Genomic DNA, 20,246 nt, shown 5'->3' with positions numbered 1-20,246 from the left:
TCTCCATATATGCTGAAGCCAAACACATTGCCTTTGTACCATAAGATTCATAGACCTTGTCAGCTATTAGTTTTCTCTCAATCCAACAATAATAACCTCAAGCACACTCATTCTACTCTCTTTCAATTTGTCCCTACATTTTACCTATAACCAACTATAACAAACACACAGATCTCTAATAAGAAAAACCAATAGCAAACTCTCATTATTAAACATAAAGCCAAATTGATTAGGAAACTACTTTGGAGGAAGATTGGCAGTAAGTTGCTCAAGTCAAGACTGGGAAACGGATCTCTAGATTCAATTTTGTAACACATGCAAGTTTACCAAGTCTACCACTCATTTCACTACACAAAGACACCCTGAAAATATTGCATTCGATCATTTCACAAGAAAATAGATTGGTAATCTAAACATCCATCAGTATTGCAAATGATAAGCTAGAATTGGCAGAGATTTACAGGTCCACGATAGAAAGTAAAGCAATCCAGTATAATAGAACCAGAAATCCTCACATAGAAAAGAACATATATGATATTAAAATCAATAAAAACCTGGGAGGAGTTTGTCCCAGCGAAGCATGTCCTCTTCATCACCAGTCGAGTACAAATTAGTAAAATTTGACTCGAACTCTTCATCATCCACATCGACTCGTGGTTGCACCTCCAATTCATCCATTAATTCATCATCGGTCTCCTCATGCTTCCCAGCCAACTTTCTTCGCAAAATGGCCTCAAGAACTGAAGGGAGTGCCTCTTCATACCTTTCAAAGTACTTCTTGATTCGGGTTTTCAGCTCTGGCACCAAAGAACTAACAAAGTTAAACAACATAACAAAAAAACAAATTAAAGACTTGTTCAAAGTCGGGCAAGGGTTAGGGATTCTGATTTGGGGAAGAGGGGAAACGGGAAATGGGGAAATGGTTGTTAAAGACTTGTTCAGAGAAGGAGCTGGAAAGAGTCGAGTTTTCAGCGCTGGTTGAAGAAGACTGGGAGGGTAAAACAGGGCATAGAAATTGGGAAGACGTCCGTAATAGCTAATCGTCGTTTTGGGAAGGGAATACAAAAGCAGAGATTTTGGGGAATAGGCCGGTAATGTAATACGCCTGTAATAGGCATACAGCGAACCAAACGCCGGATTAGGTGAGGCGCGCGGAATAGATGGGTAATCGCATACCCATTACAGCGAACCAAACACGCTGTAACTGTTTTTCGAACGAGAATAAATGTAAGTGACTGAAGTAATTTGTTTAAATTTGACTTTAACTAATAAATTGTTTTTAAATAAGCCTCTGGGTAATAAATCCAAACTAGAGAAATTTTGTAGTGTCACGTCACGTAAATCAGCAAGCGTGTTGAAATTGAAGTCACTAACGAGCCACTTAGAAGAGTCGTCGTTGTTAAGCAAGTGAAGGGCAAAGCTACGGCAGATTCTCCACTTTTGGTATGCTATGAATGTGGAAACTTTGACGCAGTGAAATTAATGGCGACAAAACCCTTAAACCTGGAGGATACCATACTACGGTCATTGCTTTCGGACAGAACATGTTGCCGGCAAGGCAATTACGATAGAGAATGTTGCTAGAAGAGAATGGTGCTAGAAAGACCGATCTGATAAAGATATAACTATCATGGATATATAATATTTGAAAACTAGCAATACAATAACCCACGTCAGGAAGGAAGACAGTGAAGAAAAGAAATGGTTATCAAGCTGAAAGTGTCATATCAGAGTAGCATTTGGCCTTTTTCCTGCTTTAGGATGTCAAAGAACAGAAACAAATAATTGCATAATTTACACCGACTTGAGAGGAATCATTTGATAGACTATAAATTGTTTCATTTAGCTCCTTCCATTGCACTGGTGGTTGCTACCATTGCTCTGCTCTCCACCTTTCAGGTTAAAGCGATCTAACCCCCAAATCCGGATTGCTCCGTCATCACTAGCTGAAGCTAGCATGTGAAGGTTTCCTGGATTCCAGCTCACACAATTCACTGCTCCAGAATGTCCAGGCAATGCCAGTAGTAGCTCACCTGAGCATCTGTGCCATATATACACCTGCAACAAGAAACGATACACTGCTTCATTGTCTACAAAAAGCAGTCTTCTTGATAACTGTGTATGCGCAAACAACTTCATTTGTGCTACAGCGGTTACATAATAGTTAACGGAACATAACTGTGTATGTGCACGCAACTTAATTAGAGTTACAGCAGTTACATAATAGTTAGCGGAACATACTCAGTTGGAAAAAAACATGAACCTAAATGATATACCAGCAGACTCTCTCTTGGACGTACTCTACAAATGCATGTGCAAGAAAATCAACTTTCAAAGCATCAAATGCAACAAATTTTACAGATAGCAACAGTTCAAAAATAGCATCATCTATTATGTTCACCTAAAGCTCCTTTCTAGTCAAAGAGGAGTACCTGTGAATCCTCACTGCCACTGGCAATAAAAGATTGATCGAGTCCACCAAAACAAGATCTAATTACAAATCGGGTACGTTTGTGACCTTTGTATTCTGAAATAAGTTTAGGATCACCTTCTATGCTCCAGAGATGGATTTCTTGGTTCATAAGATTAACCAATAAGAACTTGTTGTCTTTTGATAATGAGAAGGAAGTAATCATATCCACCTCTTCGATCAATCTATCAAATTTTGCTTCCCTGTCGAGCAATAGAATAGCAGATTCTCTGCACACACTAATAATCCTCTTTCCATCATCAGTTATGGCCATATCTGAGATTCTAAGCGTCCTCTGTCCTTTCCAGCACTCCAAATCTCTTCCATCCAAATCCCAGAGACAGATGCTCTTGTCGGTCATCCCCGCAAATATACCTCTACCATCCGGAAACCATCCACAAGAAATCAAACCAACACCAGTTTTTTCATAAACATGGAGGCATTCTCCAGAACTAACATCCCAACGCCTAATAACCTCGTCCTGTCCACAAGTAAGTATTTGACTATCATCTGGGCTCCATGAAACAATTAAAACTGGTTTCTGATGACCGCATAGGGTATGCTTCAATAACACCTGACCATTTTCTTTAACCTAAAAGGTTAAAAATACTAAATTTATTAAAACAAGATGCTATGGGGTTGCATGGGATGCCAAGTTCAATATAATCATTTTAAAACAATTAGTTTCCTCAAAATATTCTTAAGAAAGTGTAGCTCAATTCAAACCCACTAAAAATCATGGTTACAGGTTGCACAAACTCTGCAACAGCTAGGCCAACAACATTTGATAAAATGACATATAAAAGTTTGCATGCAAATATGCAAGAGAAATAGGAAAATTACTAGTTAATTATTTTTAAGACCAATAGCATGGGAATCATTGAGGTCACACATCACCACTGTTAAGCTATTACCATCTTTGTTCATCATAAATTATTTATTGTCACTGAATTGTAATAAAAAAATCAATAAAGCAAACTCTAGCACATATCATTCGATCTTCTCCACATTTTTCCTTTGCCCCATAAGAGTAGTACATTACCACAAAAAAAAGAAAACAAATGATCACTAAATGGAAAAATCCCACGAATGCGTACTGTCTTAGCAAGTTAAAGCACTAATACCTTGGAATAGGACAGAAAAAGCCAAAGCAAAGCCAATAATAAATAAAAAGCTTACCTCCCATATAATTGCTGAATGATCTTTAGATGATGAGCCCAAATATTTGCCATTATGTGAGAATTGCACAAACCAAACTTCATTTTTGTGTGCTTCTAGTATCTGATTTCATTTATATAAACATAAAGTTTTAATTATGAGATTCCTTTGTTAGCTCACGAAAACGAAATGCACAGTAAAATTATGAGAAGTTATAATGCATTAGAAAGCAACTACAATTTAAATGAACAAATCTGTTTCTTGATCAAAACCAAGATGAGATTAACAGCAACAATAAGAATACCAAAAGAATAAAAGATGTCCACCGAACATAGCTGAAATCCTAATCAAAGAATGCAGTTTCTCTATGGCATAATACAATGAATCAACACATGACCATTCCCACGTGCTATACCCTTGCTAAAATAAATAACCTGCAGAAAATTACACCCTAAACCCAAAAGAGAAAGTCCAATTTATCATCTTTGACCAGAAAGGACAGCTATAACAAATGCGAAGGCAAATTGAACTACCATCAAACTAACCTGCAATGTCTGGGAGGGAATCTGATTTTTTCCACACTGGTGATCAGAGTACAAAGAGAGATCACTATCTGAGGTATTATGGAACACGCAAGCCTCTCGTTGAACATCAAGAGCCCTTTCAACTAGATGCTCTAATCGTTTTTCAGGAATCATGATTGCAGCAGGAAGCAACTTCTGTAGTTTTTCTAGAATCTTTGACCCTGACTTTGTACCCTCAGTATCTTGACTAGAAATACCAAGTCTTATGCATTGCGAAGGAGAGATGATACAGGAAGCAAGCTTATGAACACGGTCGAGATTGACATGAAGAGGAACGATCTCATTCCTTAGTGTATCCAATGCAGCAGCAACTTTTTCCATTTTAAGAAGTTCAAGGAACTTCTGTTCCAAAATCAAGAAGGATGCTGACTTCATTATTTCATCTGAGAGACCAATCGTTTGCAATGTGGCCACACTATCATCCCATTTCCCATTGGTCACTTGCCCCATAAATAGATTAACCACCGAAGAATGCAATGGTATTCCCGATTCCTCCTCTAGAAGGGCACCACTTTTGTCATAACCAAGCGAGTACAATGCCCTAGTTATAATTTTAATAAATTCTGCTTTTCTTATAACACCTTGTGAACCAATTGTTTCCCCATCCCCTTGGGAGGTTAGAGGCCTAGCCATCTGATCTCCCAAAGAGCAAGAAACAGATTTTGTGGTTGAATGATCCTCCGGCAAGCTCTTGGATTCTTCCAAGGGCCCTTTCACACGTTTCAAGGGTGGTTCACTATCTTCGGCTACTCCCATGAAATGCCTGAACCCATAAATTTCCTACAAAGCAAGCAAACTACTGCCATAAGTCACAAAATCACCGGTAACATGATATAAACAAGATGGCTAACATCAAACATTGACAATAACAACATCATTGCAATCATCTAACAGAAAAAAGAAAAAAGTTCCAAGCAACAATTTCCTAAAGATAGTAAAGGGCACAGAAAATTACTTGTAAGTTTGTAACTAACCTCTTATGGCCCTTCACCAGTCAGGATTAAAGACTCCTTTAACTGAGACATGAAATACCTTAAAAGTTAGTGAATTTGTACTATATAAGTAATCAAAATAATGCAGTTTGAACCATACCAAATTATCTATTTCACAGTAATTTTTACATAACATAAATCAAATTGCCTAATTGCTAAAATGGAGAGTAAAACTAAAACTTAAAAACATCAAAACTCACCAACTTCCTAAAACAAGCAGAGAAAAAAAAGGGCAAATTCGATCGAATCACATATTCAGCATGAGTAAAATAAAAAATGAACTAAAATAACTTTATCAAAAGAGAAAAAAAAATTCATTCATAGATAGACGAGCAGATTCAATGATGAAAGAGAACAATCCAGAAAGTGTGAAGATTATAAGTACACAAAAATACAAAAGCGGAAAGGAAAATTTATTACGCAACAAAACACATCCCGAGAGAAAGGAAAGGAAACGACAGGGAGAAGGCAAAGAATCAGTTGGAATAAAGAGAATTGAAGGAAAAATTAGAATAAGGAAAAGCACCCACCACCGAAAGCTATGGATAGAGACTGCAGAATGGAGAACTGTGACAAAATTGGCGATTTTACTAATAATATTTGATTATTTTCCCTTTTTCTGCTTCCAGTTTGCAGATGGGAAAGGACTTATAGAAATTGGTTATTAATATTAAAAATGAATGAAGAAGATAGACAAGAGGGGTGGCTCGGGTTTTGGCTAAACTTGTTGCTTTACATTTTGCCTTTCCATTTGATGCGGATAATTAAAACTACACGCCATTGTCAATTTTTTTTATCTTACTGCGGCTCATCATAACACATCTATATCTACACCTATATAAAATACTATCCCCAAGAGACACAGCTGTCTTTTGGTTTTTTTTTTTTACACCTTTATAAAGTAATGGTCTATTTTCAATTTTGGTGCCTTTATTATGTTCAAATTGGCATCTATATAATGGTCGATTTTCAATTTTGGTATCCTACACTTTAGTTTAACATAATTTCATTCATTTATGGATTAAAATCAAAACGAATTTGGGTAATCTATATAATTTCACTTTTCATCGACTAGCACCACACAATCATCATAACACTGTAAAAATGATCCTCTTCAATTTACAATCAACTAAAGCTCCGTGTTCAAACAACCGGTCCATATTCAATATCAGATGAATTTATTACATGATTATGTGCAAAAAAAAATACATATATATTTTTTTAATTTTTAATAAAACATAAATTCTTATTTGAATTTTTTAAAGAAAATTATTAATGTAATTAGTGTGCATCCAAATTACCATCCTATCTTTACATTCGGTGACATTAGCCAATCAAATTGGAGTAGTAAAGAAATCTTGCATTGCATAACTAAAACGCACGGCTTACCCCCCTCCATCATCGGGTAGTCCTACATAACAGGAGTAGCCAGCCATGTTTGTTGCTTGATGTGTGTGGCATACATACCCCACATTCATGAATTTCCAAAGGTTACATATTGGAGGAAAGAGGTGGATTGGATTTATACGCCTCCATTAAAATAAAGGGTATAGAGATTAATACTTCTTCTCTCTCCCTAAATAATATATATGTAAGTGAGACGCATAATAATTTAACACAGAGCATATAACCATATACCTATCCTAATGTTAATCTCTTTTATCTCAAAATCTTGAATAAAATACGATTGTAGCAAATCAATCGATCCTTTGATTCATCAATGAATAATATATGCAACTACTACATAAATAAGTCTATTATCCCGTGCTTGACTGACCCGTCTATAGTTGGAGTTGAAGTAAATGAAAAGTTAAATGTATTACGAAGACAATTACATTCATCACTAAAAGTAAAACTATAACATATCTAAGTGTTACATATAGTTATTTTACTTAAAATTAATATATTTCAAGCAAATTGAGCAATAAAAGGCATAAGTGCCGACTTATAACACCCATGCCTAACCACATGATATATTCCTAATATCAACAATCAACTCATCTCATGAAAGCTAAGCTAATATTTATAGGGTAAAAGGTCCAAAATGATTTCTAAATTTCATACCAATTAACATCTTCCTATCATGCCGTTTTGGGAATAGCAAGGAAGGTAAGCCAAAAACAAAACAACCCAAATAAGCTATTAGGGATCAAAACAACCATTAATGACATAGATACGACCTTAAAGTATATTCAATTTTAAGATGAGATATTATTTAGTTTTGAATCATTTATGATCTATTCATATTCAACATTAATGATTTTTTTTTGCCTTGTTAAATTAGTCATGGTTATTCTTTTTAATTGGTCAAATATGTTTTTTTTTGAAGATTTAGAGAAATTGGTCGATTTTGGAGAGAGTATGAAAAGTACATCCAACTGGATGAGCTTTTGCTGACATGTCAAGGAAAGTGCGCCCAACTAGATGTTTTTTTGGGGAATTTTCAGAAAACGCTTCCAGTTTGGCGCGCTTTCCTGACATGTCGACAAAAGCTCGTCTAGCTGGACGCGCTTTCACATTCTTTAAAATCGACTTATTTTTCTAAATCTTAAAAAATGACCTATTTAACCAATTAACAAAAAAAAAGATGACATATATGCACAATTTAGCCCAAAATATTCATTTATTTCTTAATTTCTAAAATCAAGCAAATTATATTCTTAACTAAATTTCAAAGGATTGGATGGGTTAGATAATCCTACTCTTAAATCGCTTTCATTGATGAGGATCCAAGAATATTTTCGAACTTTTAATAATTCTATAAAATGCATCTAAACAAATCTGTATTAGAATGGCAATGGATTCAACTTCTATATTTAGAAGTAAAAGCAATTGAAATTCAATTAAGTATAGACTAACAATGATCAACGTAATTATGAAAATTCTATAAATTATTAGAAAAAGCATATAATCAATATCGTTAAACCCAAATTGGAAAAGGGTGTAAGATTTTTTTAGATCTAAATCTTGTGTAAATTAAATTTTTAAAATTGTATAAAAAAAGTATTTTAAGATTTTTTAAATAATATAATTTTCAAAAGTTTAAGAAATGTTTGATACAAAATTGGAGTTGGCCGTGGTAAAATATAAAATTTAATGGAATAAATGTTGAGCGCGCATAAAAATAACACATTATAGTGCATATGGTAGTTGTATACAGCTTAAGTAACATAGTTCCTTCCATATACTACAACATTACAACTCAATATAATAGGTCTTTAAGTGACTATAAAGATTTTTCTATTTTAAATAATTTTAAAAAATTATGTGTACACAATCATAATATACATGAAATACATCTATTTTATTTCAAAAATATCATAGTTGAGTTCAAAGTGTCAAAACATCATAAAATTTCATTCATCATTACAACCAAGATCCTTTCTATGTACATATTCTTTAAATGTCTTTGGTTGTAAGCCTTTAGTTAACGGATCTGCAATCATAAGATCAGTTCTGATATGCCCTATAGACACTCTTTGTTTTTGAACTTCCTCTTTAACGACAAAATATTTTAGTTCCATATGCTTTGTACCTTTGGAATATTTGTTGTTTTTGGAGAAAAATATTGCTGCGGAATTATCACAGTAATTTTTCAGCAGCTTGGTAATGGTGTTGACCACCCCAAATCATGAAATAAAGTTTCTCAGCCATAATGCATAAATAATAACTTCAAACATGTTACAAACTTTGCTTCCATTGTAGATGAATCAAAGACAAATTATTTAGCACTTTTCCATGATATGGTTCATTCAGCAAGTAAAAGTAAGTAGCCAAAAGTGGGCTTTTCTATTGTCAAGACATCCAACAAAATCTAAATTCGAGTATCCAATCACTTCCAATTGATTAGATCTCATATACGTGAGCATGTAATTCTTTGTTCTTTGTAGGTACCGTAAAACTTTCTTTGCAGCCTTCCAATAATCAATTTCAGGATTACATTAATATCTACCAAGCATCCTAACTACAAAGCTAATGTCGGGTCTTGTGCAAGTCTAGACATACATTAAATTGCCCACAACTCAAGTGTAAGGAAATGATCTCATTCCCTTTCATTTCACATGATTCTTTGGACATTGCATGGGACTAAATTTGTCCCCCTTCTATATAGGAACAATTCCCATTAAAGAATTATGCATATTAAATCTATCTAGAACTCTTTCAATATAGTTTTTCTGAGACAATCCTAACAATCCATATCATCTAGCACAAAACATTTCAGTTCCTTTCACATAGGATGCCTCTCACATATATTTCATTTCAAAGTTATTTGAGAGAGAAACTTTTGTCTCACGTAATATACCAAAATCATTTATAGTAAGCAAAATATCATCAATATATAGAACTAAGAAAATAAACTTGATCCACTGATCTTTTGATATACACACCGATCAATAATGTTTCTTGAAAACCAAAAGACTTTATGGTGTCATTAAACTTGATGTGCCATTGTCGTGAAGCTTGTTTAAGTCCATATATTAACTTCGTAAGTTTACATACCATATGACATTTTCCTTCAACTGTAAAACCTTCAGGTTGGTCCATATAAACTTATTCCTCAACATCTCCATTAAAAAGGTTGTTTTCATATTTATTTGGTGTAACTGTATATCATAATGAGCTACCAATGCCATAATAATTTTTAATGAGTTTATCTTAAAGACTGGTGAGAAAGTCTATTTATAATCAATACAATCTTTCTGAGTGTAAGCTTTGGCAACAAGTCTAGTTTTCTATCGTTCGATATTTCCATTTGAGTCGCATTTGGTTTTAAAAACCCATTTACATCCAACTTGTTTTGAACCTTTTGGCAATTCGATAATATTTTAGATTTTATTGTGGTCCATAGATTTCATCTCATCTTTCACAGCACTTAACAATTTATTAGATTCATCACTATTTATGGCTTGTGAAAACGAAACTAGATCTTTATTGATTCCTACCTAAAAATTTGACTCTTGCAAATAAACCACATAATAATCAAGAACAACCGATTTTCTCTCTCTTTAAGATTTTAATTACATTATCTATGGTTCATTTTCATCAAACCTTTATGAGTTAGTTTCTTTCATAGGTGTTTCATCATTTAAACGTTGTTCAACATTATTAGGGCATTCATTAATTGCTAGAACAACATTTGTGGTAGTTGTGGATAAAGGAACATTTCTTTTATATCCACAACTTGTTTTGAAACACTCCTACTAACTTCACCATTCTTATGAAATCTAGCATTGCTAGTTTCTATAATTCTCGGACTATGATTAGGTATGTAAAACCTATATCCCTTAAATTTCTCTAGATAAAATAAACTATCCACTTATCATACTAGAATCTAATTTTCTTTCATGTGGATTATATATTCTTGCTTTTGCTTGGCAACCCCAAACATGTAGGTGCCTTAGGCTAGATTTCCTTCTAATCCCTAACTCAAAAATATTTTTTGGAACTGCTTTACTAATAGCCCTATTAATAAGTATATAGCAGTTTTGAGTGCATGCATGCATAATGATATAGGTAATAAGGAGCTACTAATCATACTTCTAACTATATCTAATAAAGTCTGATACACCTTTCTGCAACACCATTTTGTTGATGCGTGCCTGGCATAATATATTGTGCACATATTTCACAACTTTCAAGGAATTTAGCAAATGGACCTAGACATTAGCTTGATTTAGTAAATTTTCAATAAAATTCACCATCTTTATCAGATCTTACTATTTTCACTTTTCTATCTAATTGTCTTTCAATCTCAATAATGTATATCTCAAGGGCATTTACTGATTGAGATTTTTCATCAAGAAAATATATATAACTATACCATGAAAAATCATCAATAAGGGTGATAAAATACTTTTCTCTACTAAATGATGGAACATCAAAAGGTTTACATATATCAGTGTGTATTGTCTCAAGAAGCTGAGTACTTCTTATGGCGCATTTCTTAGTATGTTTGGTTTGTTTTCCCTTAATGCAATCCACACATACACTGTGATCAATAAAATTTAGATTCGGTAGAATCTCATTCTTCACTAATCTTTCTAACCTTTCTTTGAATACATGACCCAGATGTTTATGCCACAAGTAAGCAAAATTTTCATTTAGCATACTATGCTTAATTCCAACATTGATATGATCAACAAGCAAGGACTCCGTAAAGACACTATCAAGTTTAAATTTATATAAACAATCAATAAGGTTTCTTAAACCTAAAATAGTATTATTCTTAAATAAATTGAAACAAACATGTCCAAACTTAACATGAACCCCAAAAACATCAAGTTTTAAAATAGATATAAGGTTCTTAGAAATTGAAGGTACATAAAGAGTCTGAAATAGGCCTAAGTAATAATCAGTATCTAAGACCAAACGATAAGCCCCTCTATCTTCAATTGGAGCCTTCATATGGTTCTCTATATATAGGAAATCTTTAGTTGGGTTTATGGTTTGGATTGAAAGAAATCCCTGCATTTTTGAATCAAACCACCATGTATTATTAGGAACTTCAGTTTTGATTCAAAACATACATAAACATAAAAACCTTTATTTTTGAATCAAGCTTTGCGTTTTTGGAAATCTTTTTTATAGTGTCCTTCTTTCTTACAGAAGTGACACTTATCTGAAATACATTCATTTTTCTCGCAATGAGAGACATTAACAGGCGAGTGTTTCTTTTTCTTAAACTTGTTGGTTTTTGTCTTAAGTCTTTTGCCAGCTCCTTGACTCATAAGGTTGATAGAATTACTTCATTGACTCTTTAATCTGGCTTCCTCCTAAATGAGCTTATTGGCCATTTCATTAACATCCCACTTATCTTTAATAGTGTTATAGTTAATTTTAAGTGGCTCATAATTCCAAGGTAGTGAGTTCAATATGAACTGTACTAGAAAAGAGTCATTTGTCGTCATCCTTAGGGTCTTTAGCTTTGCTGCAATATTAGTCGTCTCGATGATAGGTTCTTACATTCCTCTTGATCCATCATACTTAATGGTCGTGAGTTGTGCCAATAAAGCATCATTGAGAGACTTATTCGCAAAACGTAAATATTCTTCTACAAACATAAGATATTCTTTTGCAGTTCCAGTTTGTGAAATTGTAGTCTTAATGTTGTTAGCAACAATCATTCGCAAAAATATAAGGCTTAATCTGTTTGATCGTTCCCATTGTTTATGGTATAACATCTCTTCCTCACTACTTGAATTAGTAATAGCAGCAAAATTATCTTCTAATACAGCCAAGTCAAAACCCAAAACACCTAAATGGAACTTGACTTGCTCACTTTATTCAAAGAAGTTTAACCATTAAATAAAGTAATAGGTGAAGCTTGCGAATGAAAAGAAATTGCTGCAAAATAATACATAAAAGAAAAACAATACATAAATGATTAAATATCAAATTAAAATATACAAACAATCCAAGTATATCCTAGTTCTCTTTGAGTAGATACAACAATATACTATCATAAATAAATAATTTTCATCAAATATATACTTTATCTCTAACCAAAATATTCATTTGTCACCATAATATTCACTATTAATAGAACAAATAATTTATCTTTGGGCAAATTCTGAAGTTCTAATGAGTAATAAAAGTCAACTATCCAGTTTTCTATTAGAAACATTTAAATCATTAATTGCATGAATATTGATAATTTACATATATGATTTAAGTGATATCTATAAATTATTCATAGTTTTTGTTCAACTCATACGTGCACACTCAAACTCACATCTTAAGATTTAATTAATAACTGTTATAGATTTTTTTTTTAGGGAAAAACATCGTGGTGATATAAATTATACTCTAAAATCCTAATTAACAAAGGAAGAATACATAATATATAAAATTATATATTCTTTAACCTAAGTTTAATATTAGATGTAAATATTGTGCAAATTAAATCTTTAAAATTATTTAAAGATTTATTTAAAATATTTAAAATAATATAATTTTCGTATAAAATTAGTGTTGACCATTAAAGCTACGAAGAAACATAAGGACAAGAAGAAAGTCTCTTAAAATTGGGAGATTTTTGAGGAAGTAGGAATTTTGTAACCACGTGTATAGGCTATTTGTAAATTTTCTTGGCTTTCTCATAGCATGCATTTTGCCACATTTGAGAAAGCCAACATACCCACGTGTCACATTTTCTCATGTTGCCACCTATTTAACTGCATGCTTAGCTTAAATGTAAACCACAGTAGCATACCCAAATTCAAAAGAATTGTTGGAAAAGAGCGAGCCACGTGTCAATATAAGAAACTATTGGACACTCGTTTTACAGATTCTTGGCATAGGTTAACAAAACTCGTTTTTGGTAAACTAATATTTTGTATCTAATTTTTTTTTATAAGTTCCGATTTTTTTTTTATATTTTTTAGGTAAACAGTAAATTACTTAATTGGTCACTCAACTTTTAGGGTATTTTCATTTTGGTTACCTATAATGAAATCCTTGCAATTTCATTACTCAACTTTTAGGGTACTTTCATTTTAGTCACCAAGCGTTTCATGTTTATACTTTCATTTTAATCACCCAAATTCTAGGTTATTTTTATTTTGATCACCCCAAAAATATACTTTATTTTAAAATATTGATAGGGATAAAAAGCAATTAAGTATTAAAGTGAAAAACTGATAAAACTAGAATAATGCATTAAAAATGTCAAATTTAAGGGTAAAGCCCAAAAAAAAATTTCGATGGGGCCAGTGTAACACCATAAACCCGACCTAGAAGTTATGTCTGAATCTGAAGAAATTACATCGACTCGTTTTGAAAACTGATTTCAATAAATATTTAGCAAATACGACTTTTGCAAACAATCATTAGAGAGCTATTTGTTCGCTTCTAGAAAACACTTAAGAAATTACTTAAATTGCACCAGAAAACCTTTTCTAAAGTTTTGGTTTTGAAAACCAAAGTCCGTTTTGTCGACTTAAGTGATTTCAGTCTCGCGTTAGAAAATATCAATTACTGACAAATTAAGCAAAAACCCATAACTAATTCAGAAACAAATTCCAAACCCAAAAGATCAAAATAAATAATTACAAAATTCACCATATTTACATTAAGTGCAAAAATAATCTAAGCTCCCACATGTTGTCCGATCCTAAGTCAGAGGTTTACTTGAACAGACAAAGATAAAACAAAGGGGTGAGCTATGGAGCTCAGTGTATAACTAAACTCAAACGGAGATCAAACAAAACACAATATACAAGTCAGAGAATGCAGAGAATTTTGTATCAATCATATAACCAAAGCAAAACAAATTAGAGTAACACAGAGATTTTCATAACAATCATACAACAGAACAGAAGATTATGATTATGCCAATGCAGTATTTTTTGGAAAATCAGAATGTAGATTATCAGAAAACATCTTACCCAACTCTGCTACACACCAAAACAAAGTTCCCCAGAACTCATCCAACCAAATCACACCAATAGATAATTATGGACAGTGCCACCAGAATTGCAGACAAGCTGCCAGACAGAATTGTAGATAAACCACCAAATAATGCAAATCATTAAACTGCCAGTAACTTCCTCCATTCACATCATCCCGAATCCCATGCAATGTGTCATGACATGCATATTCAGAATCAAAATGATAAGCATGTAAGACATGTTGTCGTACAATAATAGAAACAGAAGGCCCTAAAAGTTAGGTGAGCAGCTGAGAGTTTACCCTATTTTTTTATAAGCAATACTGAAACATAAATACAATTCTTTTGATTATATATTGTAGTATTTTTTTGGATAATATAATTTTTGGCCCTTGAACTTGGTAACTAAGTCCACTTTGGTACCTGTATTTTTTGGGGATGAACTTGGTAACTAAGTCCACTTTGGTACCTGTATTTTTTGGGGATTCATTTTGATACCTAAACTTGGCAACTAGCCCCATTTTGATTGTAAAACTTGGATTTTGTCAAGATTTAATGATATAATTAATGTTCTTGTAACATGATTGAATTGGTCAAAACCGATAAAAATAAAAAAATAATAGGATAAAAAATAGTAGTTGAACAAGTTGAATTGATTTAATAATTTTTTTTATTTTTTAATCTTTTATGAATTTTTAATTAATTAATTAATTATTTTTAGCCTAGTAGTTGAACTTATCAAACCGATTGAATCGAGAACCAATAGTATGATCGGTTCAACTACTGGTTCGATTATTAAAACATTGTATATGACATTATAAGATTATACCATGTCATCACTTGAAATTTTAAATAAGAAGGATCACAACAACAATTTGAACTAAACCTATACCTAACATGATCACCTTTATTTTATTTTCTTTAAAAAACAATAAATTTAGATGCTTTCAAGAATCTAATTATGAAATATTTTCATTTTTAATTGTAATTATGGAAAAATAAAAATGGGATAGAACTCAAAATTGCATATGAACTTTGATTCTATGTGCAATTTGATGTATCAACTTTAATTTGGAATAATTACGGAGATAATTAATACTAAAGAACAAATGTTGAGTCACAAATTAGCGATAATAAATTTTATTAACTTTGGGGAATACACAACTAAAAATTCCACTTGTAAAATGATTACTTGAAATCAGTAGACACAAGAGTTTCAAAGCAATGCAAGCCATCAAAGATGGGAGCGTAGGCTAATGCTCCCTTCTTCTCCGCCATCCTCAGGCACCTCATCAACCCATTGTTTGTGTCCTTAAGGGCTGCTTTGGTAACCCCCGTATTACCCAACTCTGATGGTTGGGTTGCTGTTGCTCCGATTTTCATAATGGAGCTTTGCGGCGGTGGCAGAGGCAACCCAAATTCATCCCCGAAATAATCAGGGAATATTGCATTGTTGAATGACCCCCAAATCGACATTATTATTTCAAGTCTTAAAAGCCTAGGAGATTATGCAAGCTATTTATATATTCGAAAATACCGTTCTTGTCGGACTAGGGTTTTCTTCCAAGCAAATTTGACCATAGGAATAAAATCAACCGACATGGGTTGGGTAGGTATTCATGACATGAATGGTCCTGAGTGGCATTATGTGTCTTTCACGAAACGATTGCCTTGGTTTAGTCATTTTAGATATGGACGACAAATTTATTTTTGATGTTAATATCATGTTGCCACATTTTTTGCTCCTCCATCTCATCATACGCTTAACTTTATTTTAAGACTTTTTTATTATATATAAAAAATGAATTAATTTTTAATTTACAAAAAGGTCCCTCATTTTTAATAAATGTGATTCTACGCCATTATTCTTTTAATATTATATTTTAATTAATGTAATTAATTGTGAAATAATATTTTTTTTCTTCTAAATTTGAAATCATAATTAAAACATTTTTTACATTTCAATGTATACTTTAATTTTAAATCATGTAATTAATACAAAACAATATTATTCAAAATATTAATTAATTAGCATAATTAATATATATGTATTTAATGTTTGAAAGATGGACTACTCTTCTTTATTATTTTCATCCCTAAAAAAATTGATATAAAAGATATTTAACTTTAAAAACAATTAAACATCGTAAAGTAATTTATAATATCAAATAATTAAGAAAATTAGGTAAAACAATGTGCAACAATTTTAATCATTTATAAAAAATACAAAAAATAAAAAAATATTTATAATAAATGTGCAACAATATACCGACCACCAATAGTTTCTCTTGTAAAGTGAGTGGCTTTTCGTCAACTTCTTAATTTGTTTCTGGTTTGAGAGTTTTTTAAAATAATAAATAATTTCACGTGTCGGTTTGGACCCGTGTTGCCTTAAGTTTTATATTTTTTTTGTTTTTCCATTGTTTAATAAGTATTTAGTTTTAGAAGTTTTTGTCTACTCTTGTAACATGTTTTTTAGTCTTGCTTATGCATGTAATTTTAGTTTTACAAGTGATTTTAGGGATGATTTTGTTGTCGTCCTCTCTAATTTGGTGAATGCTCGATTCTTTGTCGATTTTTGCTCACTGCTTTAGACCATTCGGGGATGATTCATCATCGTATTAAGTGCTTGCAATCATTCCAAATATGACGTGCTTGAGTTGTGACAAAGCCAATTGTCCATGTGCCATAATGTTCGATTGATGTTTAGGTTAAAGCCTTTGTTGTGTTGATGGAGCTTGTCCTTCACCATCTACGACAAGTGTTTGCTATTTTCTCTCTCTGAATTGTATGGTTCCATTCATTGAATGAATTAATAAATTTATCTTTCAAAAAAAATGATGATTAAAAGTTATTGTCGAAAACGTTTTCCAAGTAAACCAAACAAATAATAAGGTTAAAAAAGAAGATAAAAAAGTGTTTGCTTCACACAATACAAACAAGTTCAAAAAAAGTTTAAAATAAAATTGACAATAATAATCACGCCAATAATATCTAGCAAAAAATAACACAAAGTAAATAATAAAATATTATAGATTATACAAAGTAAAAAATATTTGAAATCATTTAAATCAATAAAAATTTAAAGAATGTAAAATCAATAAAAAAAACAAAAATAGATATAATGAAAATAGGCATACTGTTACATTACCTCGTCATCTCTCTCTAGTGCCATTGTTATTCGAAGAATCATTACTTAATGCTCTATTCATTTTTAAATAATTTTTACTTATTAATGCTAACAAACTCCATTGTTTTTACTAACAATTTTTTAGATGCAATTTAATTGAATAAGATTAGACTTGTTCATAGGCCGGACTACCCACCTAAGTTCAAAGGTCCACCCGAAATTTGGGAGGGTTTTGGCAAAAATATTAGGCCTGAAAAATGGACTTGGGCAAAAAAAATTAGGTCCGTTTAAAATATGGGCTGGGCTCGAACATTCAAGGCCCGAACCTGGCTCCACCCGTTTTAAGTTTATAATACTTTATATTATGTAATTTAGAACACATTAAAAAAATAAACCTATACTAAATATAAAATACTACTCTAATGTAAACATTGAAATAATGTTAAGATCACTATATAAAAAATTTAAATAAATAAAAAATATTAAATGAAAATAATATGGGCAGACCTAAAATGGGATTGGGTTAAATCTTTTGCAAATATGTGCGGGTTCGGGCAAAATTTTAAACCCAGATTTTGGGTCGGGCTTGGGCAATCATAAAATATGTTAATATCATACTCAGACTCAGCCTGACTCAGCCCATGAGCACCTCTAAATATGACTAACTACAAGATGCTATTTATAGAGTTAAACTTCCACATGATATTATATTTAATAAATAATTTTTTTATATATTTCATAAATATAATGGAAATCCAAGCTAATTTTTTTATATTCAATAAATAATTTATAAAACTTCCACATGATATTATATTTTCCATATTATGATTATATGGAAATTCCAGGTTTCCAAACAAAAATCTTAATAACAAAAAAAGGGGTTCTTCTTCCTCTCAAACAAAAATCAAATAGGTTAGGCAGCACCGATTTTTACTATAGCAGACCTGTCATTTTTCGTATATAATTAATATTTTAAGGCTATTTATATAAAAAAGCCAAATATTTATTAATTATAAAAATGTTAGATGGGATTTATGTTAGCCCCTAAACTTTAGAGTGACTAAAATGAAAATAGATAGTAACTAAAGTGCCCAAAAGAAAAAAAATGGATACCCAAAATGAAAACTTATGAATATTGGGTGACTATTTTTAAAATTAACCTTAAATCATAGTATAGATGACTACAATAAAATAGCTATAAAATGTAAAATAATAGTATAGATAACTAAAATAAAATAACTATAAAATGTAGTTTATAAAAGAAAAAAAAACTATATGTATTATTGGTGAATATTAAAAAAACAAATTAAATTACTATAAAATATAAGAGTGATGAAGCATGGGACGTCGTGACGACGCGCTGTATTCCTCAAGTAAGCAGTCGCGTTTTAGGCTCTAAGCAGGGTTTTGTCTCTCAATTGAACTCTGATTACTTGAGGGATATTTTAGTTGTTTTATCCTTTCAACATTAGCCTATTTAAAGAGATCATTATATCCTTATTTTGAGAGGCAATTCAAGATGTAGTACTACAGGGCTTTTCTTTTAGAGGCGAGAAGATGTAGTCGCAGATGAGTTCCATTTCGATCCGGCCTCCATAAATCATCTCCGAAACCCTCCCCAAAAGTTCATCGCATACATCTCTCCAATCGGCTGCGTGAACTGACCTAGTGACTACCTGCCCATCCACCGATAACACGAGTTGTAATTGCATGTCCTTTAAAGTGATAGTATACTCGCTGCATGGAAGATGAAATATGTGCGTCTCGGGTCTCTACCTTTCCACCAAAGGCTTACGAGTGTCAGGTCCAACTTACACCCCTTACCTCCAAGGGCCATGTGCGAAAAACCAACATCTCTTAAGTAGGATCCAATTAAGGGTAATGAATAAGCGGGTAGATTACGAATATAAGCCTCCAAAATTCAATCTTCCGCATATATAAGTAAAAAATATACAAAATATTAAATTAAAATATAACAAGAAAATAGGAAAATTAAACAACATTAAAATATAATAAAAAATTCTTACCATTTGCAATTGATTGATGGAAATGTGGTTGTCATTAAAACGGATTAGAGATCCGGTCATTGCTAATTTTGAAAAACACCGGATAATTTCTAATAGAAAAAATAATTTATGAAAATGTTAAGATAATTTTAATAAAAAAAATAAAATTTAGAGATAAATAAAATTTGAGGGAGAATTTAACAGAGAATTGAGAAAAATTTGAGAGAGATTTGAGAATGTAGAGAGTTGAGATTGAATTGTAAGAAAAATGGGGGGAGGGTTATATAAGAAAAAAATTGGACCATTGGGGGGTGAGGGTCCAACGACTATTTAATTAGCCGTTGGAGAAAGTATTCGTTGGAGTTTATTATTTTTCCCAAAACAGTCTATTTCCGTAATTTTTCTGAAAATCGGTATATTTAGGTAATTTTTTTATTTTTTCGGTATTTAATAATAAAATATTTATAACAAATACTAATATTTTATAAACTCAATTAGAATATTAGGAACTTTGAAAC

The 20,246-nt window shown here is 31.9% G+C and overlaps 1 protein-coding gene across 8 annotated transcripts; it reads right to left on the bottom strand.

Moving 5' to 3' along the window:
* Positions 1-1,611: 1,611 nt before the first annotated feature.
* Positions 1,612-6,017, bottom strand: LOC107940994 (WD repeat-containing protein 26 homolog). 8 transcript variants are annotated; one of them, XM_016874476.2, is made up of 6 exons: positions 5,735-6,017; positions 5,187-5,228; positions 4,174-4,992; positions 3,650-3,751; positions 2,433-3,062; positions 1,612-2,058 (listed from the first exon to the last, which is right to left on the bottom strand). In XM_016874476.2, the coding sequence occupies exons 3-6, from the start codon at positions 4,966-4,968 to the stop codon at positions 1,843-1,845; spliced, it is 1,743 nt and encodes a 580-aa protein (XP_016729965.1). In that variant the 5' UTR covers positions 4,969-4,992; positions 5,187-5,228; positions 5,735-6,017; the 3' UTR covers positions 1,612-1,842. The 8 variants fall into 8 exon arrangements, with proteins under 8 accessions (XP_016729965.1, XP_016729967.1, XP_016729969.1 ...); XM_016874478.2 differs by having other exon boundaries at positions 5,168-5,228; positions 5,735-6,014; XM_016874480.2 differs by having other exon boundaries at positions 4,174-5,008; positions 5,735-6,014.
* Between the last annotated feature and the right edge of the window lie 14,229 nt (positions 6,018-20,246).

This window comes from Gossypium hirsutum, chromosome D12, assembly GCF_007990345.1.
Source record: "Gossypium hirsutum isolate 1008001.06 chromosome D12, Gossypium_hirsutum_v2.1, whole genome shotgun sequence".
NCBI lineage: Eukaryota > Viridiplantae > Streptophyta > Magnoliopsida > Malvales > Malvaceae > Gossypium > Gossypium hirsutum.
The sequence above is the reverse complement of the archived record's forward strand: the minus strand, read 5'-3'. Positions and strand labels throughout refer to the sequence as shown.

What these genes read in the sequence shown, in the direction of transcription:
- LOC107940994 (XM_016874476.2), bottom strand. Translation starts at nt 4,968, where the DNA reads ATGGGAGTAGCCGAAGATAGTGAACCACCCTTGAAACGTGTGAAAGGG. An exon ending in ATTCAGCAATTATATGGGAG is followed by an intron (nt 3,063 to 3,649) that starts GTAAGCTTTTTA and finishes TTAACCTTTTAG; the next exon opens with GTTAAAGAAAATGGTCAGGT. An exon ending in GTGGCAGTGAGGATTCACAG is followed by an intron (nt 2,059 to 2,432) that starts GTACTCCTCTTT and finishes TTCTTGTTGCAG; the next exon opens with GTGTATATATGGCACAGATG.